Source organism: Haliotis asinina, chromosome 2 (assembly GCF_037392515.1).
Source record: "Haliotis asinina isolate JCU_RB_2024 chromosome 2, JCU_Hal_asi_v2, whole genome shotgun sequence".
In the NCBI taxonomy this organism is placed as follows: Eukaryota; Metazoa; Mollusca; class Gastropoda; order Lepetellida; family Haliotidae; genus Haliotis; species Haliotis asinina.
In genome coordinates this window covers 93,296,175-93,308,756 of record NC_090281.1, presented here as the reverse complement: position 1 = coordinate 93,308,756, position 12,582 = coordinate 93,296,175, and the positions used below count along the sequence as shown (strand labels likewise).

At 39.9% G+C, this 12,582-nt stretch overlaps 1 protein-coding gene across 1 annotated transcript in view; it reads right to left on the bottom strand.

Annotated features, from left to right (window-relative positions):
* LOC137274610 (serine-rich adhesin for platelets-like) overlaps positions 1 to 12,582 on the bottom strand; it is a 47,646-nt gene that overhangs the window by 9,814 nt on the left and 25,250 nt on the right. The window contains exons 2-7 of the mRNA XM_067807901.1: positions 7,850 to 8,650; positions 3,887 to 3,999; positions 2,947 to 3,064; positions 2,053 to 2,235; positions 590 to 720; positions 34 to 106 (exon numbers count right to left, since the gene is read on the bottom strand). Of these exons, the coding sequence (XP_067664002.1) occupies positions 34 to 106; positions 590 to 720; positions 2,053 to 2,235; positions 2,947 to 3,064; positions 3,887 to 3,999; positions 7,850 to 8,615 (1,384 nt within the window). The 5' untranslated portion in view covers positions 8,616 to 8,650. The remainder of the gene's footprint in view (positions 1 to 33; positions 107 to 589; positions 721 to 2,052; positions 2,236 to 2,946; positions 3,065 to 3,886; positions 4,000 to 7,849; positions 8,651 to 12,582) is intronic.

Genomic DNA, 12,582 nt, shown 5'->3' with positions numbered 1-12,582 from the left:
CCCAATACAATAACAACTGTCACTGGGCCTCACCATCATTAAACCTGCTAATATCGGCCGAGTTGAGGCTGGGGAGGGCTGATGTACTAGCATACAGGGGGGGCTCCTGCAACAGACGGACACAGTGTCATGGTTTGATCAGTCTAATAATTGTTTTCATGTTCTACAGAGCATGGCAACAATATGTATCTCACTTGAAACATAAACATGAAGGTCAGACACTGAAGATAAGCTACAATTTCTTATCTATTGCAAAATGTATGAATTTGTGAAATTAATGAAAATGACATAATGTTATTGTAATAATATATAAAGAACAGAAAATCTGTAGCAATCATCATTTGCTGGCCCAGGATTGCGCAGCATCTTATCCAGGCTTTCTGAAGATTCCTATGTTGGAATGTGAAGCAATGTGTTGATGGCAATGTGCTCCTCTGTCACATTCTGGCCAACTTGTCAAAAAGGGTCCACTGGTTTTGATGCTGATAGTCCATAGTATTTTATGAATGCAAAGTCTCAGAGTTGTGATCTTCATCAATCAATCAGTGACCTTCAAAGTATGATGGAATATTTCCTCCATGTTACTCACGGGATAGTCAGGTGACTGGACATAGGGGGACACCGATGTTGCAGACTTCTTCCGGTTGCGTTCTCGCTTCTTCAGCATGAATGAACTGACCCTTGACCTCTTGGTCTGTGACCCTTCTTCTGCATCTTCAGCTGGAGGGAAGTCATGGACACCTAAGTAATGTCATCTTACAGGACATAGTATTAATGTCTTTCAATGATAACTCCACAGGTCAGGGAATGTCACCATACAGTCAGGACATAAATGTTACCTTACAGTCGGGATATAAATGTCAGTATACAGTCAGGATATAAATGTCACCATACAGTCAGGACATAAATGTCACCATACAGTCAGGATATAAATGTCACCATGCAGTCAGGACATAAATGTCACCATACAGTCAGGATAGAAATGTCACCATAAAGTCAGGTCAAAAATGTCGACCTTACAGTCAGGATATAAATGTCACCTTACAGTCAGGATATAAATGTCACCATACAGTCAGGACATAAATGTCACCATACAGTCAGGATATAAATGTCACCATGCAGTCAGGACATAAATGTCACCATACAGTCAGGATAGAAATGTCACCATAAAGTCAGGTCATAAATGTCACCTTACAGTCAGGATATAAGTGTCACCTTACAGTCAGGATATAAATGTCACCATACAGTCAGGATAGAAATGTCACCATAAAGTCAGGTCATAAATGTCACCTTACAGTCAGGATATAAATGTCACCTTACAGTCAGGATATAAATGTCACCTTACAGTCAGGATATAAATGTCACCTTACAGGCAGGATATAAATGTCACCTTACAGGCCAAGGAATTAATGCTACTTTACATTATTATCACCTTACACAACTCAGGACATAAATGTCAACATTTGCTCCAATTCTCATCTGTTTCACCCTTGTGACCCAACCTTACTCCTAACCAATGGAACTCACCCTTGTGATCCAACCTGATCCCTAACCAAAGGAACCAACCCTTGTGACCCTACCTGATCCACTACCACTGGTGCCCATCCTCATGACCCAACATCAGTGGAACCCATCTTCATGATCCAACCTGACCCATCACCAATGGAACCCACCCTCGTGACCCAACCTTACCCACTACCAATAGAGCCCATCCTCATGACACCAATGGGAACCACCTTCACGACCCAACACTAATGGAACCCACCTTGAAGACCAAACCTGACACCTCACTATGGAACCAACTCTCATGACCCAACCTGACCCCTCACCAATGGAACCCACTCTCATGACCCAACTTGACCCATCTCCAATGGAACCCACCCTGATGACCCAACACTAATGGAACCCACCTTGAAGACCAAACCTGACACCTCACAATGGAACCAACTCTCATGACCCAACCTGACCCCTCACAAATGGAACCTGCCCCTGTGACTAGTCTTGGCTCTCACATCTCATGACCCACTCAAATGAGACATGGTAAAGACTCACTTTTCTTGATCTCCTCCACATAACATCCAGGAAACCACCCTGATCTCATCCCATTCTCTGACACACCCCGCCACCATCCATTGTCAGCCATCTCCATGACCTTCACCAGTTCCTTCTCTGTGATTGTCATCTGACCATCAAGTTGTGCAGTGAAGCCATACACAACACGATAGACTCTGTCTCCTATTTCAAAATATCAGAGCAAAAATCAGTCAGTGTTGTGTTTAGGATTCAAACTGCTGTACATTGGTGGAAGCCACACAAGAAACATAACATTATGATACATAATAGAGAAATAATTGACTAGAATTATCAGTAACATGAACCACCAATATGGTCTTAAAATTGTGCATCAAACTTTTGTTTCTGACAGTTCACTTCTTAAGAATGCAGTGTTATCAACATTTCAACAAGGTTACTTGGAGATTTATCCACTCTAAACTGAAAAGGGAACCGAGTACTTATCCTAAAAGGTGTACCAATAAACCCCTACACATATGTCAGCCTGTAGTTTCACAGCAAGAATGTAGTCTTGATTACAGAAAAAGTCTGCTCCAGATTTAGGATAAAATTGTGTGTTTTCTACACATATTTTGTTTGTATTACACTGTAATTCAAACGAACAAAAAATACAATCTCTAAAATATATATTCTTATTTCACAAAAAAATGTGAAGCCAGATGTAACCAAGAAGGTATACTGGATCAGTGATGCATTGGTCATCTGATTCATTACATTAAACAAATAAGGGACAGACAGAGGGGGTACCAGGGAGGGGGTCTGGGGTACCAGGTATACAGTGTGTCAGCCTGGCTTAAATCCAGGGAATGTCTCCATGGGTGTCTCTAATGCAGAGGGGGTCTGTGGCACCATGTATACAGTATGTTAACTCACCTGGCTTAAATCCAGGGACTGTATCTATGGGTGTCTCTAATGCAGAGGGCGTTTGGGGCACCAGGGATATCTCTGCTCGTGTATTAACCCACAGGTCTGGATTCTGGGCAACAGTTTGCTGAAAGCAATACAATCAACATATCATGATGTGTGTATAAAAACATGATGCTCACTGCATTGAATCAAAAAAACACAGCTGTCCATGAGTTTCAAACTCTTAAACATAACAAACATTCTTACCTCTAGTGATCTAGCTTTGAAGTGTCTAGCCTATATATTTATCTAAATATCATAACAACATTTTCTAACACAACTACCAGGATACAGAACCAGGAAATTTAAAAAAAATCTAATTTTTTTTCATTTTCTGTTCCACACACACTTCATTAATTGCAAAATGTAAAACACTATTTGTATTTTGCTACAGAAATATTACACTAAATGGTGATTATTTGTACCCTTCAGCCTATAGGTTTTCTGAGGACAAGAATCTGTAAGACAAGAAATAAAGTTGGTATGGCCTAAGAGGCATATAGAAGCTGGACTACTAAGTAACGTTAGTTATTAGAAGGCAGTAAAAGAAATGTTATGAAAAGGAAATCTATCATGAAAAATTGGGTAGAAATACATGTACCAATCAATACGCTCATGGAGACAGGCGTAAGAACCTGTATCCTTTGAGCATTAAGTACAGCAGCCACCAAACAAAGAGAAAACAAAATGATGGAAATGCCAGGGTATTAGATTTAACATAAATTGTTTAAATTTCCCCACAAAGTTTATTTACTTGTTGCCATGTAGATCCATTAATCAGACCACAACCTTCTTCTAACCCTCTACCAACAGGAGGTGGAGAATCTTACACACAATTACTACTGGTGTGTGCTCACATTGGTTGCCAAGGAAACCTTATCATACTTTTTCTTAAACCCAAGTTTACCTTTTTCGCATTCTTCCTGCGCTTGATGCAGGTAACCAAGACGACTGCAAAGATAAGCAGGACCACAACACAGACAGGTACGAGGATGATGAGAATTGTTTCTTTTGGCATGCCTGCAACCAGAAGCAACATGTGGTTTATATGGCTGCCTTAGTCCCAGTGACAGTCACTGGAGGAGGGGCATCAGTTTCACTTCAGTCCATCTAAAACCTTCTGTAACACAGGTGCCTGGTGTGCATGAAAGTCCTATGCTAAGTTGTCTGATTCACAGCTGTGACTCTGTGAAGGTGAGGGAAGGAGAAACGGAGAAAAAGAAAGTGAGTGAGTTTGAGTTTACACCATGTTTAGCAATATTCCAGCAATATCACAGTGAGGGACACCAGAAATGGGCTTCACACATTGTACCCATGTGGGGAATCAAACCTGGTTCTTCATCATGATGAGCGAATGCTTTAACCACTAGGCTACGTCACCACTCCCAAAAGAAAGTGAAAGAGTAGGTATGGTTTTATAGCAATATTTCAGCAACATCATGGCATGGGACATTGGAAATGGACACATTGAATCCTTGTGATGAATCTGACCCACACTTTAACCATTAGGCTACCCAACTGTCCCAGTGAGTGAATGAAGGAAGGAGGGAGTGAAGGAGTGAAGGAGTGAAGGAGAGTGAGCAAGGGAGGCAGAAAGGAAGGTGAGGGATTAAATGAGTGAGTTGATGTCATCTATGTCATAAATGGCTGTAGGACAATTATTCAGGGCATCAACCAATCTATCAAAAGGGAAAGTAATGCTCCAGACTTTGCTGGCTTTACACAATCATACTGTCCACAATCAACAGTTTCATCTTCTCAAGTGTCCAAGCACTTCTCCCACTCAGAAACTATTAATGATGTCACATTGAAGTAGTCTGCTTCAGCATCAAAAGGGCACAGACTGGCTGCTGCTAAGACCTTATCAAGACACAAATGAAGGAAAGTAATTACATAAGTGACACACTTATGTAACACATGCAATAGTCTATGTTGTTTTCTATGTTATTTTACAATTATGTTGATCTTACTTGTGAAACTTGTGGCAGCTTTAGAAATAGTCTGAAAATGTTTCTTTATATGGTAGCTTTGTTATAAGTGCATATTATTAATTGGGAACCGATGACATGTGTCAACCAAGTCAGCAAGCCTGACCACTCAATCATGTTAGTCGCCTCTTACGACAAGCACAGTCACCTTTTATGGCAAGCATGGGTTGCTGAAGGCCTATTCTACCCCGGACCTTCACAGGTATTCTACCCCAACACCTTCACGGGTGTAACCACATGAAATAGTATGCTAGTCAACTGTTTGTAACCAGGAGGATACACCAGAAATTGGTTTCATACATTGTACGTATGTGGCGAATCAAGCCCAGGTCTTTGTACAGACGAGCAGGATGCTATAACCACAAGGCTAATCCACTGGTCCAATAAAAAAACTAACATTTTTAAATGTACTTGTATCCAGAGTATGTAATCTACATTCAGAATATTTTCACTTGCTCCCTCAACTGGCATGTGAGAGAAAACGGAAATTAGAGTATGCATGTAATATTAATTATGAGCTCCCTACAGTGTTCGTCCAGGATGTCTTGTTTATCTGCAAGCAATTTACATGCTACATCAGAATATACAGTACTTTTGAACATTTTCATTGTTACATTTTCCCAAAACTGTTAACTTTGTCTTTGTAAAGTCATAAACTGAAATAACAACAAAATCATAATGGCATGAAACCCAACAAAGGTGTCACCAAAATATGGATCTGTGGAGAGCACCATAGTGAGTGAGTGAGTGAATGAGTGAGTGAGTGAGTGAGTGAGTGGGTGGGTGGGTGGGTGAGTGAGTGAGTGATTTTTAAGTGTTTGGGTGGGTGAGTGAGTGAGTGGGTGGGTGAGTGACTGAGTGAGTGATTTTTAAGTGTTTGGGTGGGTGAGTGAGTGAGTGGGTGGGTGAGTGACTGAGTGAGTGATTTTTAAGTGTTTGGGTGGGTGAGTGAGTGAGTGAGTGAGTGAGTGAGTGGGTGGGTGGGTGGGTGAGTGAGTGATTTTTAAGTGTTTGGGTGGGTGAGTGAGTGAGTGGGTGGGTGAGTGACTGAGTGAGTGATTTTTAAGTGTTTGGGTGGGTGAGTGAGTGAGTGAATGAGTGAGTGAGTGGGTGGGTGGGTGACTGAGTGAGTGATTTTTAAGTGTTTGGGTGGGTGAGTGAGTGAGTGGGTGGGTGAGTGACTGAGTGAGTGATTTTTAAGTGTTTGGGTGGGTGAGTGAGTGAGTGAATGAGTGAGTGAGTGGGTGGGTGGGTGACTGAGTGAGTGATTTTTAAGTGTTTGGGTGGGTGAGTGAGTGAGTGGGTGGGTGAGTGACTGAGTGAGTGATTTTTAAGTGTTTGGGTGGGTGAGTGAGTGAGTGGGTGGGTGAGTGACTGAGTGAGTGATTTTTAAGTGTTTGGGTGGGTGAGTGAGTGAGTGAGTGAGTGAGTGGGTGGGTGGGTGGGTGAGTGAGTGAGTGGGTGGGTGGGTGGGTGAGTGAGTGAGTGAGTGATTTTTAAGATTATGAGTCACATCAGCAATATTGCAGCCACATTGTGACCTTTCAACTTTACGGTATTACACAATTATATCATAAAAATCTGTCAATGCAGGACAGCAAAGCAACTAGAATATCACAGAAAAGAATTTAAATCTAGTATTCATTTTGCAAATTTGATTTCTAGTTTGAACAATACAACATAAAATCTGGTGAAGAATCATAGGCAAGAGCAGTAATGAGATATTTCATATAATAAGTTGTACTTTTAGGGCAGCATCATGATGTAGTATGAATGCCCACCTGCTTCCTATGCTAGGTGCTTCCTCTTTGGTTTCTCATGATTGCACACAATAACAAGCACATTTAACCATTATTACCCATGACCTTTAACCTTGCAGAGGCCAGACTGTGGCGAGACATTTTATTTCACATCAAAACTGTTCCACTTTGAACTGCACTACTAGCACATAGCATTACATGGGACAAAACGATCAAAATACATTCTGTGTGTTTTCAAGGCAATTTCTAAATAATAGATCTAATTGGAAATCTGTCCTGAGCTGTTCACTGGCTGCTATTTTTGTTTGAGTGATTGTAATTTTTTCCATGAACTTGACGACACAATGACTGGGCAGGTTTAGCCAGTGCTGCCTAATGTAGTGATTAAATCAGTTGAGGGCTTGACAATGCTTTGAACAGCCTTTAAGTTCAGTTAAAATGTTTAACTTAAAGTTGTAGGAAACTTAGACTTTTGTCAGTCTTAGATAGTGGTGGGCCGATTGATTGAAATAATCAAAGATCAGACACAGTGACTAAACAACCAATCACTCAATCAATCAATAATGTTTTCTACTAATCAAAACACCAATTTTGAAACACTTGTTTGCATTAAAAATATCTTTCACAAGGCTGGTTTTGTGTGCATCTTTAAATTTACATTTCATAAGCGCTACAAGTTTGTTCCAAGTCATGACTGAATTTGCCTTTAAGACTCCAAGCAATTTATGTTCCTAACATACTAATCTTCCTTTAAAGATGTGAAACTTGCAAAACAAAACCCCCCAAACCCTAAAGAAGTATTCTTTAAATTTTTGTGAGTTGCTTGTGTTTTCAGACAATGAAAGTGGTGCAATCAACAGAGTAATAGCCCCTTACTGGATACAAGTGATCCCCTGTTGAGAGTTCTCAATTGTTCTGATGTGAGATAAAAGGTGACCTACTTGTCATTCAAGATCATTGTACTTTACCTATTACAGACGTGGTACTAAAAACCCAGAAGCATAAAGAATGCGAGCCAGGATTCAAACTCAGAATCATGGGTTTCTTGTGAATTGTAACATACATATACATAGATACTGAGTCAAGAAATCTATCAAAATACTGAACAGAAAATAGACAAACCTGAAGATGGCTCAGTAGCACCAGTTTTGTTTTCGCCTTTCCGTCCAGGAGTTGTCTCCCCTGAAAACACCCCAGCACCTATGGAACTTGTGGCCATCACAGGTGGTGCTGTAGTCATGTGTGACCATGTTGTTGGTTGCAAATGTTTTGTTGGCTTGGTTTTCACTGCCGTATCCGAAGGCACAATATTATTTGTCTTGGGTGCAGTAGGCACTTTGAGAGGTGTAGACTGGGATGTTTGGATGGTGGTGTACGAGTCAAGGGCGTCTGCTAATGTAGATGCCATGCTGGAACCTGGGGACTGTTCAGAAATTGATGGAATGATTACATCAGTCTGTGACTGAGCTGCTGTGAGAGGAAGGCTGGGAGTGATGGAAACACTTCTTGAAAACCCTGATGAGTATTCAGTGCTTGGATTCAGAGAAGAAGAAGATGGAGTCCAAGATGGTGGCATGGTTTGGGCTGTTGGAACCACATCTGCTAAGGGAGGAACAATGCTGCTATCCAAGCCTGTCCTTGATATGTACACACTCTCATCCTGTGAGGTTGATGATGTTGCTCTAATACTGATATATGGAGACTGTAACTTTGATACATTTTGGTTTGCAAATTGAGCCTGGGTCGACGCGACATCCATAAAGGAAGTGGGACTGACATTTGTAAGTCCATCGCTTTGTGCCGGCACCTGGTATGAGGTCACAGAGGCCGATGGAGACAGATGGGCTGTCGGCATGACCTCTGACCCTCTTGATCCAGCAGTTGTCATCTTGTGTAACTTTTGCAGGATGCGCCCCTCATTTCCTGCAAAATTGAATTACAAGCTGTTATGATCCTTAATTCAATCAACTGTATTTGTGACACACTTACTGTTTCAATAGTGACAATGTAAAATTACTAAAAGAAAATATGGTATTACTGACAAGAAAACAAGAAGACAAAATCATCAATATGCCCTGCAATGGCAACATACTCTTCATTAATATGTCAACTAAATATGGCTGTCAAATGGTTTTAGATATACATGTATATAACAGTGAGTAAGTGAGTTTTATGCTTCACTCAGTAATATTCCAGTCATATGATGGCAGTCTATAAATAATCAGATCTGGACCTGACAATCAAGTGATCAACAGCATGAGCATCAATCTCTGAATCTGGGACACAATGACATGTGCAAAGACAAAGACTATATAGCAAAGCGGAAGGAGAGTACTGAAAGGTTTTCAAGCTCTGCCCCATTAGCACCACAACCAAATTCACTCAAAATCAAAATTGTTGCCATGGAAATGAAAAAAAAAACATATTTTATTCAGAAATCCAAAACTACCAAAAGGCACCAGACCTATCTATGTGCCATTTTGGGGCAAAGAAATATTGAACAGTTTTATGTTTGATCCAGAAAAGATGAATTAGGACAGAGAGTCCATGTTAGTAACCCGTAATGCTCACAAATGTCTTGCAGTGAAGTGAAGTTTTCATCGAACAACCTGGCAGTTGCATACTGTCTATCTAATATTCTATTAGCAATGCCTTGAATTCAAAATGTGATTGGTCACATTCAGACTGCTTTCATTATTACCTGGTTTATTATTATTATGTCCAAACCATCAGAATCTTAAATGAAGATAAACAAGTGTTTTCCAAAGCCATCTTTTGAAAGTATAGTCAATTTGCTGAAATGAGTGGGTGAGTTGGACAATAGTGATTTACACTGATTTATGAAATATTCAAGTGCTATCACAGACAGGGACATCAGAAATGGGCTTGATACATTCACCTTTGCTGGAATCGAACCCAGCAGTTGGCATGACAAGTGAAGTCTTTAACCACTGAATTACCCCAATCACCCTTGGTACATACAGAAACCGTGACATGGAAGCAGAAGTTCCATGGACTTCTGTCATGTAGTACTACCTTCAAACTGCTTTTCACTATTGAAACTGGGTAACAGAATAGGTGGCAAGACTGTTTTATACATTTTACTTCATATTTTGGATTTGACAATCCACTCAGTAATCAAATAAAACACCTCTCTAAATTGTATGAAAGCAGTTCAACAGGAAATTTCTGCTTTAAGGCCTGAGACTGAATTCCTTATCAGTGAAATATTACACTCTTAAACTCTTGCCGGAAACAATGACTGGTGATGGGAGTTTTCATAAAAATATCAACATAATTAATACCCTCCTTTAATAATAACACCATAAATGGAACAGTAATGGAGAAGTATGTGGGAGCTGAGGGGTTATGATAAGGCAGTCATCCTTTATCAGTTGTTGTTGGGGCTATTATTCCAGTTATGTTACACATTGTTTACTGTAAGTACATAATCCACCAATAAAATGTGTAAATGCATGCAAGTTTAAAACTTTGAACAAGGAGATGTGCATCCTACATCTAGAACCTGTCCACAACCCTTGCATGCTATGACCAGTGAATACCAGGGATTGACTTGGGCCGCGATATCGCGATTTTCTCGCACCAGTTGCTTTAAAATCGCACTCAAATCTACCTGCAGCGATTTAAAATCGCATCCTGCTTACCTGTATGATAGGAAGTTTTTAAATCTGTTTTACTGAGAAAGGATTTGTCGTTATTTTGTCCTGTCAAAGATATTCCCGTTGCTTTCAACCTAATTTTAATCTTCGAAACATAACTTCTGGTATGGAACACCGAACATCGTTACACAGTGCTGCACAAAATGAGCTGCGCTGCAAGGAGTATGGCAAACTCTGAACCCCGCAGTACTGTGTTGTTTATGCACAGTGCGACGGTGTACAGAGTTCGCATTTGGAAGTTGTGTTCTGCAACGTCACACAAAGGGCAGCTTCTAACGAAACCATCTTATTCGATATAAAAATCTTTAAATTCTTAAAGACTACGAATGAAAACGAAGAAACAAATTGACCCATTCAACACCGTAGGCCGAAAAATTGGCCAAGACATCGCCAGTCCCCAGGAGCTGTAGGTCGAAAAAACGACCAGTCAGTAGTTGCATCAAAATGATTTATACTTTTCGGAACCTAACTAACATATGATTCATTTATCAAATCTATCACTCTTCATAATGCCTGTCAACACTTATTACATTTAAGATAGCCATATTTATCGACAAGGTTAGAATTGAAAACTATTTTCTTTTTCCGTAATGTTATTTTTAAAAAAAACTATTCTCACACACATGCTTCGGCAACGGGTCCACATCCGAGTTCTCAGTGAGCAAATCAACAATGCGTAGAGGATATAATTAAACAAATCACATAAACTGAAGAATAAAAGCAACAACAGTAATCATAAAAATTGTCTAAGAACATTATAACTTACTATTTCAAACGTTATTGTGCGATCGTGTCATGTCATTCTTTCTCGTTGGGGGGGTGGGGGAAGGGGAACAGTATCCATTGCTGTTATCTGATTGGCTGACTTAGGTCACTTGTCTGAATTTGACCGATCACGATCCTTACTGCAGGCTGAGGCTAAAAAGCGTCATTAGAAACCAATGTTTATCCAATAAACGCGCTTCTTACAACTATGAAAATACTCTAGGCAAGGATACCGTCATTTTGTTGATGTTCAGAGCTTTCGAATGATACCCGCCATCAAACGAATCGCCTCACATGTTCTTCATTATCAGACAAAGATTTTAAAACGGAGGTTTTTCACGCTGTTGTATCACGTTACCAAGCGAATTGCCACTGATATCGGGAAATACACGACCATACATATTACTTCTGAAATCTTTCTAGAATAATTTTCTGATCGTGTATAAATGAACATATGAAAGAAAAAGTGAAGGGGATGTCATGACTTGTTACAAACAGAAAAAACGCTCCAGGTTTTTGTTCCTCCGTGGTTCATCTAGACATACAAATGTCTATGCCTGCATTTTCATTACAAATTAACTTATTTAAGTTGTAGTCGTATTACGTGAAACATATGATAAAAATAACTTTCAGATTTACAAACAGTAAGATTAGTCCTTTCAACTGGTGTATGATATGCAGTAGCAATAATGATTTATAAGTTGATATTTTCTCTTGATAAACATAAACTTCATCTATGACCTCAGAGTTGCTAGGAACTCGGTGTCATGGCAGTTTATGCCGCTGGTTGACTGGTGTTGAAAGAGTTAAGTCGTTGACCTTGATGACAACCAGAATGCAGACACCAATGGTGATGCTAGTAGATCTACAGACTTTTAATTCATTGCAATTCAGGATTGCTTGACTTGAAATTGATTATGACAATGTTTTATTTGTCTCGTTATCTTTTTCTTCTGAACGATCATGAACAGTTAAATCTCATAAGACTTTAAAAAATCTCATGCTTTTGATCCCATGTGAGATTTTATCTCACATGTTTTCTGAGCCAGGTTTATCCCTGGAATACGACCTGTTATTACTGCTCAAGGTAAGATGCCTTGAGTGAGTGAGTGGGTATGGTTCTATGATGCTTTTAGCAATATCTTGGCAAAGAACACCAGAACTGGGCTTCAGACATTGTATCCATGTGGGGAATTGAACGTAGGTCCTCAGCGTTACAAGTGCACACGTTAACCAGTTTAACTAGCCCACTGGCCCTACCATGACTCAGAATGACTTCACCAGGTCCAGCTATGTCAAGTACTGACCCATGAGTTGTGTTGTTGTGAATTCATATCACTCTCTAGGTAATAAGCACTGTATCAAACATAGTGATTATTGAGAATAATTATATTGCAATTTGACTTGACA